The sequence below is a fragment of the Mustela lutreola genome, chromosome 2 (assembly GCF_030435805.1).
Source record: "Mustela lutreola isolate mMusLut2 chromosome 2, mMusLut2.pri, whole genome shotgun sequence".
NCBI classification, from domain to species: Eukaryota; Metazoa; Chordata; class Mammalia; order Carnivora; family Mustelidae; genus Mustela; species Mustela lutreola.
This window is the reverse complement of record NC_081291.1, coordinates 18,054,182-18,072,697: the sequence shown is the minus strand read 5'-3', so window position 1 is coordinate 18,072,697 and position 18,516 is coordinate 18,054,182. Positions and strand designations below refer to the sequence as shown.

Here is an 18,516-nt window from a genome sequence, read left to right as displayed (position 1 = left end):
TGTGCATGTGTGTGCAGTGTTTGTATGTTTCGAGGACAGAGTTCCCTAAAACTGCATAGGGAAAAGGAGCTCTTTGTTTTTGGGACTACATGGAAGTAAAATCCACGTGCTCTTCTATATAGGAATGTCACTGGGCAATGGCCTCAGCTATTCTAGTAATCAAGGGCTTTCTCCTGTTGCAATCCTGTGATGAACAGGACAAGTGGTGGTTCTGAACGGAACCCTGTGGAGCCTGCAAATACCATCCATTCATAATAGTACAGCTGTTGTCCTTGAAGTGTGTAGGGAGGTACCTGGGGGTGGAAACTTAATATATTCGGCAGGGGTTTGGGGCTTATTGCTAGGATAGTCAAGACATTGCTGAGCTGTGCCTTTGCCATTCTGGTTCTGGGGAAGAGGAGGAGATATTCCGATTAGCCTCAGGGATCGCATGTGCCTGTGAGCTCTGTAAGATGGTAGCTGATTCCCATACAGGAATCAGCTGTATGGGAATAAAAATCGGTTTTTTACAAGTAGAAATTGGTTTTACTTTGAATGAAATACCGTTCTGATTGAAAGTATAAATCAAACTAGTTTTCTAGTTAAATAAATTGAAAGCAGAACACAGAAACCAGACAAATAAGGGTCAGCTTGCTGTGTAATAGACCTCTGAAAGGAATTGATTAAAACCAATCTGAGGGGGCGCCTGGGTGGCTCAGTTGGTTAAGTATCTGCCATCACCTTGGGTCATGATCCCAGGATGATGGGATTGAGTCCTGCGTCCAGCTCACTGCTCAGTAGGGAGCCTGCTTCTCCCTCTGACTTCTCCCCTCTCGTGCTCTCTCCCATTCTCGCTCTCTTTCTCAATAAATAAATAAAATCTTAAAAACAACAACAGCAAAAAACCGATCTGAGGAATAGAGTCCCCTGTTAGTAACTGAAGATTTGCTAGGCAAACTTAAAAAATCTCATGTTTAATATGAAATCGTTACGATGCAGGCTATACCACCAACATGTCAGATTATAAATGGTCTCTGGAACTGGCTGGGATGCTGGGTTTCTTCCAAGCCTGAGGAACAAGCACTTCATTTTGGTCCCAGCACTTTCACTAATGTCCTGGGATAGCAGCTTAGTGTTGGCCTCAGAATTCTCTGCCATTTAGATCAGTCATGCCAAAAAAAAAAAAAAAAAAAAGGAAGAAAATATGAGCCCCATGGATCTTTTTAGTTCTATATCTTGTCCATAATTCACCCCTCTATCCCCACTGCCCAAAAAAACTGATAGAATATTAATCATGAAGAAAATTTAAGTGAGCATTATGAGCAGTCTTCTCCCCCTTTTTTAAAAAAAATTTTATTTATTTATTTGACAGAGAGATCACAAATAGAGAGGCAGGCAGAGAGAGAGGGGGAAGCAGGCTCCCTGCTGAGCAGAGAGCCCAATGCTGGGCTCGATCCCAGGACCCTGAGATCATGACCTGAGCTCAAGGCAGAGGCTTCTCCAACTGAACCACCCAGGTGCCCCAGTCTTCTGCTGTTTTCAGCATTATTATTAAATGTTTATTTACTAAGTTGGTTATTTGGAACTCAGAAGCATTTCCCTTAGATACAGTGTTATAAACAATAATTTCATTTTTCAATTAGTCCAGGTAACTGTGAGGAAAATTTTTTTCTTTCTTCTAAAACTAACAGGAGGTAATATTTTAAAAGAGCTTGCCTTTGACGTTGTATAACTTCCCTTTCTTTGACATCCTAGGACTCTGGGACCACATATCCTCTCTCTATTTTGATACCTTATCCAGATCTGCTTTGTTCCCTGAAATGTTCTGTGTTGCTAAGTTAGTATTCTTCTCCCTTTTCACACTAAAACCAAAAACCTTAAATACTTTGCATGGAATTGATCTCTGGGATTAAGAGGAAAGTTAACTTGATAAGAACTGAACTCACACTAAGGTGGAATGATGGGCCTTCTGGGGTATAAGTCCCTTTACCCCCTTTGAAATTGTGAAACAGGATTCTTTTTTTTTTTTTTTTTTTTAAAGATTTTATTTATTTATTTGACAGACAGAGATCACAAGTAGGCAGAAAAGCAGGCAGAGAGAGAGGGAAGCAGGCTCCCCGCAGAGCAGAGAGCCCGATGCGGGGCTCGATCCCAGGACCCTAGGATCATGACCCGAGCTGAAGGCAGAGGCTTTAACCCACTGAGCCACCCAGGTGCCCCGTGAAACAGGATTCTACACTTTTATTTTATTTTTACACTTCTAAAAAAGAGAATGCTGACTACCACAAATAATCTTGGTACAGTTTTGGCAAATGTGACAGAGTGAAATGAAAATGTGACAGTGGCTGTGCAGAGTGTCTCACTATGTTGGTGGGAATTAGGCTTCTGTTTCTCTTTTCATCATGAGTTTTCTTGCTCCACTTTAGCTTCAGAGGAGTACCTTTGGGAGGGTGGAGGGTCCAGGTCCAGGAAGTAGATCCTGGAGGACAAAGGCAGCAACAGGCCATTTGCAGACTAGATTGCTAATGGTAATTTCTCATCAGACACAATCAACACAGATCTGGAGTGAGTGACTGACTATAGGTAAGACTGACCTAACATTTTCTGTTTTTTTTTTGTTTTTTTTTTTAAGATTTTATTTATTTATTTGACAGAGGGAGACACAGCGAGAGAGGGAACACAAGCAGGGGGATTGGGAGAGGGAGAACCAGGCTTCTCACTGAGCAGGGAGCCCGATGCAGGACTTGATCCTAGTACCCCAGGATTATGACTTGAGTCAAAGGCAGATGCCTAAGGGTTGAGCCACTCAGGCGCCCCTGACTTAATATTTTCAAGAGGAATTTTGGGACCTTGAGAAGTTGCCCATACTTCTTTGTATTTAAATTAATTGTGAACACCAGTCTCTATAAACCTAGAAAATCGTTCAGTAACTAATTCCAGAGTGTGTAATCTAAAGTAAACCATACAACAGAGGAGATGCTTTGTGAGCTCATCATATCTTATTTACTCCGCATGAGTACATGGCTATTAATAGTCAGAGGCTAGTCAGGAGCCCAAAATTCTGTTCTGTGCTTCATCATCTTGTCATGTCATTATTTCTTGTCTTCTTTCACATATTTTCAAAACTCTTCTCAACAGATAGTTTCACTTCAGGCATGTAGTCAGAATGAAAGATCAGATGTCCAAAGCGCTATGCTTGAAAACTGTGTGTTCTCTTGGTGCCTGGTTAAATAATATGAGGCTTATTTTTTGGCAGAGTGGTGTCAAGTCTCCTTTGATGTTAGCCAGAACTGGGTGGAGTTTCTTAAGCTCCAGTCAGATTTGCTCAAGCAGGGCACTGTGCAGTGATGAGTTTTTTAGTCTTTCTCTTTGCCAAAAAGCTTTTGCCTTTTAATAAATCTGCACCCAGTTATAATTGGGAGTACTTGACATATAAAAATCAGGCATGCACATTGAGGATCTGTGTGCAGTTTATTTCTAATTTAAGTGATGAATCTAAATTATAAGCGCTTATAGAATAATCAGCCTCAGGAATCATTTAACATACCACTCTCATTTTACAGATTAGGGAACTCAGCCCCTGAACGTGACTCACAGGAAGCTTTAGAACTGGTGCCTCAGTGAGGCATAGAAACTTCTGTACCTAGCTTTTTTTTTTTTTTTTTTGCCTCCCAGAAACAAAGCCTTTTAAAGGTAAAACTTTTTTACAGATAAGAAAGGTGTAGTAGATGCCACAACGTGGATGGAATTAGAGGGTATTATGCTTAGCGAAATAAGTCAGTCAGAGAAAGAACTCCCTGATAGGAGGAAGTGGAGATGCAACGTGGGAGGTTTGGCGGGGTGGGGGTGGGGGGTGGGGGGTGTAGGAATAAATGAAACAAGATAGGATGGGGAGGGAGACAAACCATAAGAGACTCTTAGTCTCATAAAACAAACTGAGGGTTGCTGGGGGAGGGAGAGGGTGGTTGGGTTATGGACATTGGGGAGGGTATGTGCTATGGTGAGTGCTGTGAAGTGTGTAAACCTGGTGATTCACAGACCTGTACCCCTGGGGCTAATAATTCATTATATGTTAATAAAAAATTAAAAAAAAAATAAGAAGATGAAAAGAACCTGGGTCCTTGAAAGTCATTGAGTTACTGAATTGATCAGCCATGATATTGCCTTCTCCTGGGACTCCTGTAATGGAGGATAATAAATGCTTATTTTTATTGGGGGGGGGGGGAAGGAATAGTATAAATAGTCAAGAAGAGATCATTTCTTTTTAGTAGGTAGTCCTCATTCATAAGGGTACATTTTTGGACCTTCCTGAATATCCAGATTTGAGAGTAACATTTTACCATACCCTTATGTCCATAAATTACATAACTCAACATTTTAAGGCATAACTGAATATTAAGTGACCTTAAATGGTTCTGTGAGTGTGGGATGAAATTCACCCATTGAATTCATTAAAATCAATTCCAAAACACTGGCAAAACCGGTTTAACAAACCTGTAGAACACTTACTTAATTTATTATACTTGTATATATTTTAGAATAGAATAACTATAAAATTGAATCATCTGTTTAATTTATTGAAAACTGGGGCTTCCTGGATAAAAGCCAGTACTTCACTTTCCATAAGTAAATTGTGTGTGTGTGTGTGTGTGTGTGTGTGTAAATCATATTTCTATTTATATGTAGTGACAAGAAAGGAATATCTTCGCTGTGTTGAGATACAGTTGCTGGGTGGTTGGCTAGATGCACTCTGAGCCAAATGACCTTCCTGCTTTCCAGCTGCCTAATTTTCTATCAGTTTTACCTTCTTAGGCTGAATTTAAGCCACTATTCATAGTCCATGAACCACATGTCAGCCCAGGAAGTGGTTTGGGAGGTTGGGGTGGGGGTAAAGAGGGAAAGATTACGGTGGATAAAGAGCTACCCTTTGAGAATATGCACTCAGGTAAATGAGATTGGAAAGATATTGTTGGTTCTGTCTGCATTTTCACCTGTGTCCTAAATTAGGGAGTTTGAGTGGATTACATGGAAGAAGTGTCCTAGGTATGTATTATGGAAAAAATGGAGCTTCTGTTAGGGATGGTACAGATACCCTTTCAAATGTTCTTTGACCTTGAAACTGTTTAATTATAGACATCCTTTATTATTTTTGGTTCATAATAGGTTTCAAATGCTAACTGTTAATAATAGTTAACATAAAAAAGGGAAAAAGCAGTTACTTTTTATGGAACTTATTGACATTAAATTTGTCAGGCTTTTAAAAAGTTCTTTAATGAGTCATTTTTCAGCATTTTTCCTGGCAGGATCTGGAGAGACAATCATACTTTACGTGTAAAGTAGCCTGGGTGGCATATAGAGTAGGGAGTGTCCATCCATATTCATGTGTTGTAAATGGGTTGTATATGTGCTGCTCCGTACTGATGACTGTGATAGGAACTCATGTGTGGAGACAAAGTTGAAGATAGAATCACTGTACTCCTTGGTGTGTATTTCTTTTTCCTTAATAAATTTAGCTGGAGAGAGGTAGACAGTGGAGGACAGTTTTAAAGAAGAGCCTTTAAAGATGGCTCGAATCTACTAGTAGATTCTGGCTTTTAAAAATCTGGGTTGAGGAAAGACTGTGTATTAGTTGAGATTCTTTGCTTGCAAGCAGTAGATTGACTAAATTAGGAGAAAGAAAGATGGAAGGTTGCTCACTTAGACTCGAGAAAGAAGACAACCAGGGCAACTGAACTGCCGCGAGGTGGGTCTTCCATTATGAGATACTCCTTTTCCAACCATCTTCTTCCTGGTCATGTGTCCAACACCACTGGGGTGGCTGTTAGTGAATATCGGTGGAGATAAGGAAGAATGAATTTCTAGGCAGACAGAAGCTGTAACTGTCATACTATGCAGCTAAGAACTTCTTTTGTTCTTTTTTAGTTTGGTTTTTTTTTTTTTTTTTTTTTTAAGATTGATTTAGGGGCGCCTGGGTGGCTCAGTGGGTTAAGCCTCTGCCTTTGGCTCAGGTCATGATCTCAGGGTCCTGGATCGAGCCCTGCCGGGAAGCCCTGCGCGCTGCTGAGCAGGGAGCCTGCTTCACCTCCTCTACCCACGCCCCACGTCTGCCTCTCTGCCTACATGTGATCTCTGTCAGATACATAAATAAAATTGTTTTTTTTAAAGATCAATTTATTTATGAGAGAGAGCGTGCATCTGCCCACTGTTGTACATGCGGGGTTGCGGGGAGCAGCAGAGAGAGTGAGAGAACCCCCCCAAGTCGACCCAACTCAGGGCTCCATCCCAGGACCCCAAGATCACAAGCTGAAGCAAAATCAAGAGTGGGACAGAGACCCACTGATTGAGCCACCCATGTGCCCCTATGCCACTAAGGATTTCTGTTTGATTTACCTTTGCCTGCTCAAGAAAGCTCCCATGTTCACGTATCTTTCTGAGTCTCTTGGAGTCTCTATTAAGTTAGACCTTTTGAAAGCAGACACGGTACCCAGAATACTTTTTTTTATTGCCCACTGTGCTGTATATGTATCGGGAGCTCAATTTATTGCAGGCCCTTTGGCATTTTTACTACACTATTCCTGTATTTCTGGGCTAGTCACCTGCAGTTTTGCCTGCAGTAGGCTATACTTCTTAACTTCAGGTTGTGTTTAAAATTGGAGAGCCTCATGTTCTGAAAAGATGGTGAGGGCATGACCACACAGAGGGGCTGCCACCCCTAGCTAATCAGGGAACATGTACGTATTTTTCATGCCAACAGGGCTAGGTATAGTTTGGTTAACGGAGCTATCCACAGGAAATTCCTGAAGAAGCATTATTTAACCTCAACAAAGTAAGTCTTTTGTCTCCTGATAGTATTGTAACCTTTTTTTATTTTTAAAGATTTTATTTATTTATTTGACAGACAGAGATCACAAGTAGGCAGACAGGCAGGCAGAGAGGGAGAGGAGAAAGCAGGCTCCCTGCAGAGCAGAGAACCCGATGCAGTACTGGATCCCAGGACCCTGAGATCATGACCTGAGCCAAAGGCAGCGGCTTAACCCACTGAGCCACCCAGGCGCCCTGTAACCTTTTTTCAAATGGGAATATAATGTAATCTGACCTCCTTTTGTATATTCTTTTAAGAAATATTCTGGGATGTGATTTAGAAATGAAGATGGAAGAGATAGTTGGTAAGTTTATAAGACTTGAAATCAAAAGACCTGATATGAGTCTTACTGGCTGTAACTTTGGATAAGTTGGGTTTTTTTTTTTTTTTTTTCTTGACAATTTTATTAATGGAAAGGACAAAATGGCTTTTGTCTGTTTACTTCTGAGAGATGTGAGATAGTGTTTACTTCGGGTAAGAATGTCAACTGAGCTTTGATTTTCTAATCTGTGAAATGAGGGAGCCTCTTCTAGCTCTCAAGTTCTAGATTTTTTTTCTTTTTTTGTTTAGAACAACTGAGAAGAGTTTTTAGGAATGTGTTTCCTTTTGCACAGTGCTCATCTTATGAAATATTTTTTTCCTCCTTAACCAGGCAGTTGCAGTGGTGCAAAATGGCTGACCTCAGTCTTGCAGATGCATTAACAGAGCCACCTCCAGAAATTGAGGAAGAGATAAAACGGGACTTTATTGCCACGCTGGAGGCAGAGGCCTTTGATGATGTTGTGGGAGAAACTGTTGGAAAAACAGACTATATTCCTCTTCTGGATGTTGATGAGAAAACCGGGAATTCAGAATCAAAGAAGAAATCATGCTCAGATACTAGCCAGGTTGAAGGTAAGTAGTTAAGCCAAGCTGCTGAGAAAGCAGATTAGGGATTATGCTTTGGGTCATAATCTTAAAAACTTTGAGTAAACTGAATTGAGTTCTTTAGCATAAGCTAGTCACTTTCTCCTTGGTTTCTAACAGAAATTCAGAAAAAGATGTAGGTTCATTACCCTTTAGTTGAGTGTGTGTTCATGAAACTGTAGATAACTTTTAATCTAAAGGTTCTTCTATAAAGTCTCAACTCTTATATAATCTGCCTAATTTCCTAAATTAAACTATCTGCTCTGCCTTTACTTTGACAGTAGTTTTGTAACAAGTCAGATATGTAAAATTCTATGTTTACATCAAGACTGAATTTGGAATGGAATCAGGTACCACTTTTTGTCTTTGGGAGTAATTCTAGGTCAAGATTAAGCCATGGATTAAATCTTTAAAAAAGAGGTTTACTGCTTTTACATGTTGCTGGATCGCATTTGCTACTATGTGGTTGAGGATTTTTGCATTTATGTTTATATGGGATATTGGTCTATAGTTTTCTTGTGATGCCTTTGATTTTAGAATTGAGGTCATGCAGCATCATAAAATGAATTGGGAAATGTTCCCTCCTGTTCTGTTTTCTGACATAGTTTGTGTAGAATTGATGTTTCCTTCTTTAATGTTGGATAGACTTGGTCACAGAACCCATCTGGGCCTGGAATTTTCTTGGTCAGGTTTTTTATTAGGAATTCAGTTTCTTTAAGAGATGTAGAACTATTCAGGTTATCTATTTCGTCTTAAGTAAGATTTGGTAGTTTTTATCTTTCAGGAATTGGCACATTTCCTCTAAGTTGTCAGTTGGATGGAGGTAAAATTGAACTCTTACCTGATTCTTTTAATGTCAGTAGGATCTATTTTATGCCCCTCTTTCATTATTATATTGGTAATTTGTGTCTCTTTTTTATTGATGAGTCTGCATAGAGGTTTATCAATTACTGATTTTTTTTTTAAGATTTTATTTATTTATTTGACAGAAATCACAAGTAGATGGAGAGGCAGGCAGAGAGAGAGAGAGAGAGAGGGAAGCAGGCTCCCTGCCGAGCAGAAAGCCCGATGCGGGACATGATCCCAGGACCCTGAGATCATGACCTGAGCCGAAGGCAGTGGCTTAACCCACTGAGCCACCCAGGCGCCCCTCGATTACTGATGTTTTTAAAGACCCAGCTTTTGGTTTCATAGATTTTTCCCCCCCTGTTTTTCCATTTTCTTTCTTTCTTTTTTTTTTTTAAGATTTTATTTATTTATTTGACAGAGAGAAATCACAAGTAGATGGAGAGGCAGGCAGAGAGAGAGAGAGAGGGAAGCAGGCTCCCCGCTGAGCAGAGAGCCCGATGCGGGACTTGATCCCAGGACCCTGAGATCATGACCTGAGCCGAAGGCAGCGGCTTAACCCACTGAGCCACCCAGGCGCCCCGTGTTTTTCCATTTTCAATTTCTGCTCATATTTAATATTTCCTTCCTGCTGCCTGCTTTGAGTTGATTTGCTTATTTTCTGGTTTTTATAAGGTGGCAGCTCAGGTCATTGATTTGAAACATTTCTTCTTTTCATAATTGACACAAAATATTATATTAGTTTAAGGCATACAACATAATGACTTCCTATTTTGTGTCTTGTTAGATAACCACCACAATATGTCTAATTAACATTTTCACCACACATAATTACAAATTTTTTAATTTATTTGACACAGATCACAAGTAGGAAGAGAGGCAGGCAGAGAGAGAGGGGGAAGCAGGCTCCCCGCCAAGCAGAGAGCCCAGTGCAGGGCTCCATCCCAGGACCCTGAGATCATGACCTGAGCCGAAGGCAGAGGCTTAACCCACTGAGCCACCCAAGCACCCCTGAGCCATGGTTATTATTTTTTTTTAAAGATTTTATTTATTTATTTGACATAGAGAGAGATCACAAGTAGACAGAGAGACAGGCAGAGAGAGAGAGAGGAGGAGGCAGGCTCCCTGCTGAGCAGAGAGCCCGATGTGGGGCTTGATCCTAGGACCCCGAGATCACGACCCGAGCTGAAGGCAAAGGCTTTAACCCACTGAGCCACCCAGGCGCCCCATGAGTCATGGTTATTGAGAAATATGTTAGTTTCTCAATATTTGGAGATTTTCCAGATATCTTTCTATAATTGATTTTTAGTTGAATTCTTTTGTGGTCAGAAGACATCCTTTGAAATTTCAGTTCATTTTAGCTTGTCATATTTTGTTTTATGGTCTAGAATACAGCCTGTCATGGGCAGTGTTGTTTTTTTGTTTTTTTTTTTAAAGATTTTATTTTATTTATTTGACAGAGATCACAGGTAGGCAGAGAGGGGGAAGCAGACTCCCCACTGAGCAGAGAGCCCAATGCGGGGCTCCATCCCAGGACCCTGAGATCATGACCTGAGCCAAAGGCAGAGGTTTAACCCACTGAGCCACCCAGGCGCCCCCATGGGCAGTGTTCTGTGCATATTGGAAGTAACATGACGGGGTTTACAAGTAGATATAAAGTGGACTTTATATCTACTTGTAAAGGTTTCTCAGAGGGAGAGACACTGAGGTCTCCACAGAATTTTGTGGATTTGTTTTTTTCTCTTCTCTATTCTGCCACTTTTAATTTCCTGTATTTTGAAGATAATGTTCTCAGGTGCACAGAAGAGTATAGTTGACATAGAGGGTCATCATAGTTTCAGGTGTATGATACAGTGATTCAGCAATTCCATGTATTACTCAGTGCCCATCAGGGTAAGTGTACTCTTAATCCCCTTCACCCATGATTGTTACCTCTTCATGAATCGACCTTGTTACTGTTATGTTGTAGCTCAATATTGTTTGTTCTGAAGTCTCCTTTTCGTCCTATTAATACAGCTGCTGGAGCTTCTTTTGTTTAGTGTTGACATGGTGTATCTGTCCATATCCTTTTACTTTCAGTGCATTTCTTTATTAATATTTAATAAAGTGGGTTTCTTGTAGACACAATATAGATGGGTCTTGCTTTTCTGACCAGTCCAAAGACCTCTCTTTTCACTGGTATTTTAGACTATAATTAATGTGATTATTCATATGATTGGATTTAAATCTGTCATTTTGCTAGTTGCTTTCTATTTCTTCCATCTCTTCTTTATTGTCTTTCTTTCTCTATCTGCTTTTTGATTAATTCAATATTTTTATGTTTTTGTTTTTAACTTCAGTATTGGCTTATTATGTATATTTCTTTTAAAATTTGTTTTATAGAGGGTGCCTGGGTGGCTCAGTGGGTTAAAGCCTCTGCCTTCCGCTCAGGTCATGATCTCAGGGTCCTGGGATGGAGCCCTGCACTGGGCTCTCTGCTTGGCGGGGAGCCTGCTTCCCCCTCTCTCTCTGCCTGCCTCTCTTCCTACTTGTGATCTGTGTCAAATAAATAAATAAAATCTTTAAAAAAAAAATAAAATTTGTTTTACATTTGGGACACCTGGGTGGCTTGGTCAGTTGGGCGTCTGACTCTTGGTTTCCACTTGGGTCTTGATCTCAGGGTCATGGGATCAGGCCAGCATGGGGCTCCGCACTTGGCATGGAGTTTGCTTGGGATTCTCTCCCTCCTCGACTCCCTCCCTTTTTGCCCATTCTCTTGCTCCCCTTTCTCTCTCTCTCTAAAAAAATGAATAAAATCTTTAAATTAAAATTATTTTATATTTGGCTTTTTGTTTACAGTGTGTATCATTTAATTTTTTTCTACTTTGCCTTCCAGTAATATTATACAACTTCATGTATAGTGTAAGAGTCCATGCAAAACAGTAAATGTCCAATTCCTCTCATTTTTTGTCTTACTGTCATATACCTAATTTTATATATGTTAGTAACCTACATTGTTATCTTTTCATTTTAGATTATCAGTTACATTTTAGTTTAAAAATTTGGGAAATAATGTCTAACAGTCACTCTAATTTTTACCATCTTGGGCACTCTTTATTTCTGTGTGTGGACTGAGATTTCTGTCTAGTACCATATTCCTAATGTCTGAAAGAATTCTTTTAACATTTCTTTTTTCTTTTTTTAAGATTTAATTTATTTATTTGTGAGAGAGAGAGAGAGCGAGAGAGCAAGCACAGGCAGGCAGAATGGCAGGCAGAGGCAGAGGGAGAAGCAGACTTCCCCGCCAAGCGAGGAGCCCAATGTGGGACTCTATCCCAAGATGCCGGGATCATGACCTGAGCCGAAGGCAGCTGCTTAACCAACTGAGCCACCCAGGCGTCCCTCTTCTAACATTTCTTATAACACAGGTGTTTTAGCAGTGAATTATTTCAGCTTTGGTTTATGAAAAACTAGCATTCAGTTTTGAAAGATACCTTTCCAAGGTGTATATTCTTTGTGACTTTTTTCTTTCATTTAGGAAAGTTAGTGTTCCCACGTGGATAGTTTATGATGAGAAGTCTGTTATAATCTTTTTTTTTTTTAAGATTTTATTTAATAATTTGAGAGAGAGAACATGAGGAGGATGAGGGGCGAAAGGAGAAGCAGATTCTCCCCTGAGCAGGGAGTCCAACATGGGGCTTGGTCCCAGGACCCCAGGATCATGAACTGAGCCAAAGGCAGACGCTCAACTGGCTGAGCCACCAAGTGCCCCCAGTCTGTTGTAATCTTGATCTTTGTTCCTTTTCCCCCCTCTGGCCGCCTTCAGAATTTTATCTTTATCTTAGGTTTTTGGCAGTTGGAATATGGAATATGGTATGTTTAGGTAGAATCTTGGTATTTGTCCTGCTTGGGGCTCTCTGAGCTTGATCTGTGCTTTGATGTGGTTTGTGAAGTTTGGAAATTTTTGGATTGTTATCTTTTAAAGTATTTCTTTGCCTTATTCTTTCCCTTTCCTTCTGGGATTCCATGAAAGTTTCATTAGATTTTTGGGTATTGCCTCATAGCTCTTGGATGCTCTTTTTTTTTTTTTTTTTTCTCCCTCCTCCTTTGTTCTCTCTGTTTCGTTTGGGTTCTTTCTTTTGACCTGTTTTCAATTTCTCTGATTTTTCTTCCCCCCTGGTTCTGTTGAATCTAGTGTGGAGCCCTCAGTGGCTCTTGAGTATCTTTTCTGGTTTTAATCTCTAGCATATCTGTTTGACTCTTTCTTAGTTTCTTCCGTTTCTCTGCTAAAGTTCCCCATCTGTTCATGCATATTTTGATCTTTTCCACTATAGACTTTAATAGTATTCATAATTACTTTAAAACTCTTGTCTGCTACATTTGAATATCTGGGTTATTTTCTCAGTTTGATCGTTTTGTCTCTTGATAGTGGGTTTTTAATTTTTGTTTTTTGGCACTTTTTATGTGTCTCTTAATTCTTGAGTGAATGCTGGACTTCACATGTAAAACAGTAGTGACTGAGATAAAATATTTATGCCTGGAAGTGGGCATGTCTTTTTTTTTTTTTTTTTTCACTAGGTAGTTAATATCAAGGGTTGAGTCCATTTAGGCTAGGTTTGAGTTTTGTTGTTACTGTGATTGTCCTTAGTGCAGTACTGGCTTCGGATTCCTCTCTTCCTTGTGCTTAGAGTGGGGAGTGTGGTACTGAAAGGTTTCTCTGAATGTTCTTGTGCCACTCTTAGCTTTTGGTCTCCCTGTACACCTGTGCCCTTGAAGGGTGGAGACGTGCTAGCCCCTCCCTTATCAAGAAGTGCTAGCCTGGGAAGTTTTGTTATCTGTGGTTTTTGGTCCTGGTTTAGGCTTCATCTTGTGCATGGTTGGAGTCTGTCTCAGTAATACCCCTCTTATAATAGGAGGGTCTTCTAATGGTGTCCTGCAGGATCCTGGGTTGGATTTACCGCTCCTCCCTTAGGGTAAGAGGATATTTTCTTAACTCTTTCTCCAGCTGCAGTGGGTGTTTCCCCAGGCCCTGGGGCTGATGGTTTGACACCCCTTCCCCTGGCAGCTCAGCTTTTATTTGTATAGGGTAGAAGGGCTGCACACCTTTCCTCTAGTGGTGGCTCTCTCCCAAGTCTGCAAAAGGAAACTTTCCCACTCTGCTTGTAGTCTTGTGAGCATCTGGTAAATCTTTGCAGTGAGTATGAATTCCCCTTGTGTCTGTGGATGCCAGGGACCCTGTACTCTCACGCAACCCTTCACTTAGCTTTTAGCCTATCATTAAACTCTTTTTTTTTTTTTTTTTTTTAAAGATTTTATTTATTTATTTGACAGAGACAGATCACAAGCAGGCAGAGAGGCAGGCAGAGAGAGAGGAGGAAGCAGGCTCCCTGCTGAGCAGAGAGCCCGATGCGGGACTCGATCCCAGAACCCTGAGATCATGACCTGAGCCGAAGGCAGCGGCTTAACCCACTGAGCCACCCAGGCGCCCCTATCATTAAACTCTTTAGTTGAATTCTCCTTCCTGCTGGTGTTACACCCGTGTCTCTCCCTCACATGCTCTGACGCAGGACAGCCAGTGCTTACCTCCCTGTCTCCTGGAGGGTGTGTCTTGCTTTGGATTTCGTTTTCTGTTTTCCTTTAGCAATGCTTCCACCACCTGGGACTCAGCTTCAGTGGGTGAGGATAATGCTGTGGCAGCAAATTTTCTTATGCTTCATCTTGGGTGACTTGACCTGTGTACCATTAACTTAACCCCAGAGGAGGAAAGTGTTTTTAGAAACTATTTTGCTTATAAGAAATACTAAATTTCTCTCAATATTTTTAATATGTGAACAGCCTATAATTAAATACTATAATTAAAAGTTCCTTAACTCAGGGAGATTACTCTTGAATTGGTAACAGTGGTTACTCCAGGAAATAGCAGCTGGCTGGAGTGTAGGGGTGAGAGGGAGCCTTATTTTTACCATATATCCCTTTGGATCAGTTGGGTTTTGTACACATGCATTTACTAATTGACCTGTTCAAAAAGAACAATATAAAATTTATAATTAGACTAGAACTAAATTTTAAGTTTCTGATTTTTTTCATACAACCTTGTTTGTGGGTTTGTTTAAGAATAAGCGGGGGAAAAAGAGGCGGCTGGAGACATTGCAGAAGAAAGGAAAAGGATTTCTTTGGTCTTGCAGAGATCTGGGGCAGTGAGTGAGCTCTCAGTGAATGGGGGCTTCCCTGCTGTGAGTCTGATTTTTATAGATTATCAGACTGATGGGTTTTGCCCAAATGATAGGTTTCATGTTTGTGTTTTGCTTGGAGAATATTCTAAATAAGGTGTTTTTTCTTCTGAATACTTCTTCAGAAGTGATGGAAGGGCCCTAGACTTCATTATTTTCATGTTTTACTGTATATCCAGCTTTAAGTTTGATTTTGTTACTGGATGAGATTTAGTAAATTATTAGTGGAGCTCTGGATGTGATTTTGCAGCAGGCTCACGCAGGCCGGCCAGTGGAAATGGATCAACCACTTCCCTGCATCTAGCATGGAAAGGGCAGTTGTATGGGTTACATGTAACTGAACTCTTAGAATAGTGGTGTTTCTCTTTGAATTCTCACATGCCCACCCTAATTGCCCTCAACTTAAAAATGAGGGGTAGACAAGCAGGCTGCCTTTAGGACACTTAACACAGAGTAGGAAAAGTTGCTCCCTACTTTTCCTGTACAATTCCTGCTCCAGACCTGGAAATAGTGATTTCTCAAAGCCTTGTTGCTACTGGGTTTGTCATTGTTTTTAGGCCTTTTTTGTGGGTATGCTATACTCTTTTCCATTTTACCCCCCCCCCCCCTTTTTAAAAGATTTTATTTATTTATTTGTCAGAGAGAGAGAGCGAGCGAGAGCGAGCACAGGCAGACAGAGTGGCAGGCAGAGTCAGAGGGAGAAGCAGGCTCCCTGCGGAGAAAGGAGCCCGATATGGGACTCGATCTCAGGACGCTGGGAGCATGACCTGAGCCGAAGGCAGCTGCCCAACCAACTGAGCCACCCAGGCATCCCCATAAAACATCTAAATAGCCAAATACCTGGAAATAAAACTGGTGTCATACTACTTGAAATGCCTGTCACCTTGGGAAACAGTTCTCAAAATACTTTTTCGTATGTATGTATTGATTTTTTTTCTTCTTCGGAAATGTTATCTACCTAATCATTGTTCATGGTTAGCTCTATATGACTTTATTTTCTAGTCCAGGGAGACAAAAGACAGCTTTCTTTTATACGTAAATAACAAACAATAATGCTTTTGTGACTTCTGTTCATTCGGAACATCGTCATAGATGTTTGAGCATCTAGCATTTTGTTGATTCTTAGACACAAATAGTTGGACAAATCTGTGATCAAGTCACTTAATTTTTCTGAACTCTGTGCTTAGATAGTTCTCCTTGTGGGAGTGGGAGAATACCCTCTCCCTAGCATTCCAGGATGTTCACGGCTAATAACTTGTTTCTGTAAAATGTATTAACATAGGACAGTGGTTCTCCCAGTGTGGTCCTTGGACCAGCAGGATCCTTTCACTTGGGCCCACATGGACTCAGAAACTCTGGGTATGGATCTAAGAAGTCTATGTTTTAACAAGCTCTTGCAGGTGACTTTGATGCACCCAAGATGAGAAACATTGATCCAGGAGAAAGGGCTGAAATAAGTGCTAGAAAGGTTTATAACTAGATACTGCAGGTTCCTCTTGCTCAGCTGCTGCGCTTTCTATCACAGATCATCGCAGCCAACTTTATTGGCCACCAGAGGGCAGTGTTGGAACAGGCCTGACTTCTGCAGTGGAAGGTGCCCTTGCACTGAGATCATGCTGAATTCCCCCCCATTTTGCCCAATGGGGCAAATGACTCACTGTGGCTGTTTTCCTCACAGCCCTTTCAGCTTCTTGCTACTGACCTCTGCCAGACTGGTTTGCTAGCTCTGGGACTCGGAAATCACCTGTGAAAGAAGAGATTAAACAAAACAGTGAATTCTAATATTTTTTTCTCTCAGAGCATGATTAGTTGTGGTTTTTTCCAGTGCTATAGGTGTTTAGCTGAGAAAGTTTTTCATTTCATGAAATGGGCGTCCCTCTAGGGGAATTAGAGAAAGAAGGGAATATAGTATCTTTTGAATTAGGACTTACCCAGTAATGTACCATGGGCCTCTTTCCTACTTTACAGCCTAATTATTGGGGCCCCTGGGTGGTGCAGTCGGTTGAGCATTTGACTTTTGGTTTCCGCTCAGGTCGTGATGTCAGGGTGGTGAGCCTGGGTTCCGTGTTCAGCACAGTCTGCTCGAGACTGTATCTCCCTCTGCCTGTCCTCTTTTTTCTCTCTCTCTCTCAAATAAATAAATCTTAAAAAAAAAACAAAAAACAAGAACTTAAAAATAAAACCTGTTGTTTTTATGTTATAATGTTTTATTTGTTTTGGATTTTTTGTTTTAATTCTCTCCTGGTTTGGCTTTTATTTTATTCTGGCAAGTTGCTTATTTCTTAGACTCATAATTATTACTTAGTCTAGTAATTTCACTTAAGCTAGATTTTTTTATAGAAGGCAAAAGTAAATCAATTTCATTATTCTCTCGAGTTTACTTTAAAGATTTTTTTTTTTACAGAGATCACAAGTAGGCAAAGAGGCAGGCAGACACAGAGAGAGAGAGAGAGAGCGCATGAGAGAGGAGGAAGCAGGCGCACCGCTGAGCAGAGAGCCTGATGTGGGGCTCAATCCCAGGAACCCGGGATCATGATCTGAGCCGTAGGCAAAGGCTTTAACACACTGAGCCACCCAGGCACCCCCAAAGTTTACTTCAAAGTTTAGTGATCAGTCTCCAGTTAATCTGTAGTTGGTCTGCAGATTGATCAGTCTCGAGCTGATGTATCTGTAGTTAATAACAACAAGAGTAAGAATAGTTGTTAACGTTTTCTTAACACTATGATTGGCACGGTACTGCCTGCAGTATTATTAGTCCTCATGATAACCATGGGCGGTAGATATTATCCCATTTTCCAGGAGAGGCTGTTAAGGATTAGAAAGCACAAGGGAGTTGCATTTGATCATTTGGTTAATAGTGACAGACCACAACTGTACCCAGGTCTCTCGATTTTATTATTTATTTATTTATTTTTAAAGATTTTATTTATTTATTTGACAGAGACAGAGATCACATGTAGGCAGAGAGGCAGGCAGAGAGAGAGAGAGGAGGAAGCACGCTCCCTGCTGAGCAGAGAACCCGATGCAGAGCTCTATCTCAGGACCCTGGGATCATGATCTGAGCTGAACGAGGGCAGAGGCTTTAACCCACTGAGCCACCCAGGCGCCCGAAGATTTTTATTTATTTATTTGACAGAGAAAGAAATTCCAAGTAGGCAGAGAGGCAGGCAGAGAGAGAGAGGGAAGTAGGCTCCCTGCTGAGCAGAGAGCCTGATGTGGAGTTCGATCCCGGGACCCTGAGATCATGACCTGCGCCGAAGGCAGAGGCTTAAACCTCTGAGCCACCCAGGTGCCCCCCTTTTTTTTTTTTTATTTTAAAGATTTTGTTTGTTTATTTATTTGACAGAGAGAGAGAGATCACAATAGGCAGAGAGGCAGGCAGAGAGGGAAGGGGAATTATTTTAAAGATTTTATTTATTTGACAGAGAGAGAGAGAGAGATCACAAGTAGGCAGAGAGGCAGGCAGAGAGGGAAGGGGAAGCAGGCCCTCTGCTGAGCAGGGAGCCCAGTGCGGGGCTGGATCCCAGGACCCTGGGATCATGACTTGAGCCAAAGCAGAGGCTTAACCCACTGAGCCACCCAGGGGCCCCGTTGTCTCCTGATTTTAAACTGGGCGTTCTTTTGTGAAACTATGTTCGTGGATGCATACTTTCTGCTTAATTTAATGTCTTACAGATTCTATTTTTCTAAAGATTCACTTATTTAACTCAAGGC

General features: G+C 41.0%; 1 protein-coding gene across 15 annotated transcripts in view; it reads left to right on the top strand.

The window, feature by feature from the left end:
• Positions 1–18,516, top strand: part of MAP4 (microtubule associated protein 4) — a 193,445-nt gene that overhangs the window by 63,859 nt on the left and 111,070 nt on the right. For all 15 annotated transcript variants that reach the window (XM_059160765.1, XM_059160763.1, XM_059160761.1 and 12 more), the window contains exon 2: positions 7,494–7,735. In XM_059160765.1, coding sequence (XP_059016748.1) covers positions 7,513–7,735 — 223 coding nt within the window. In that variant the 5' untranslated portion in view covers positions 7,494–7,512. The remainder of the gene's footprint in view (positions 1–7,493; positions 7,736–18,516) is intronic.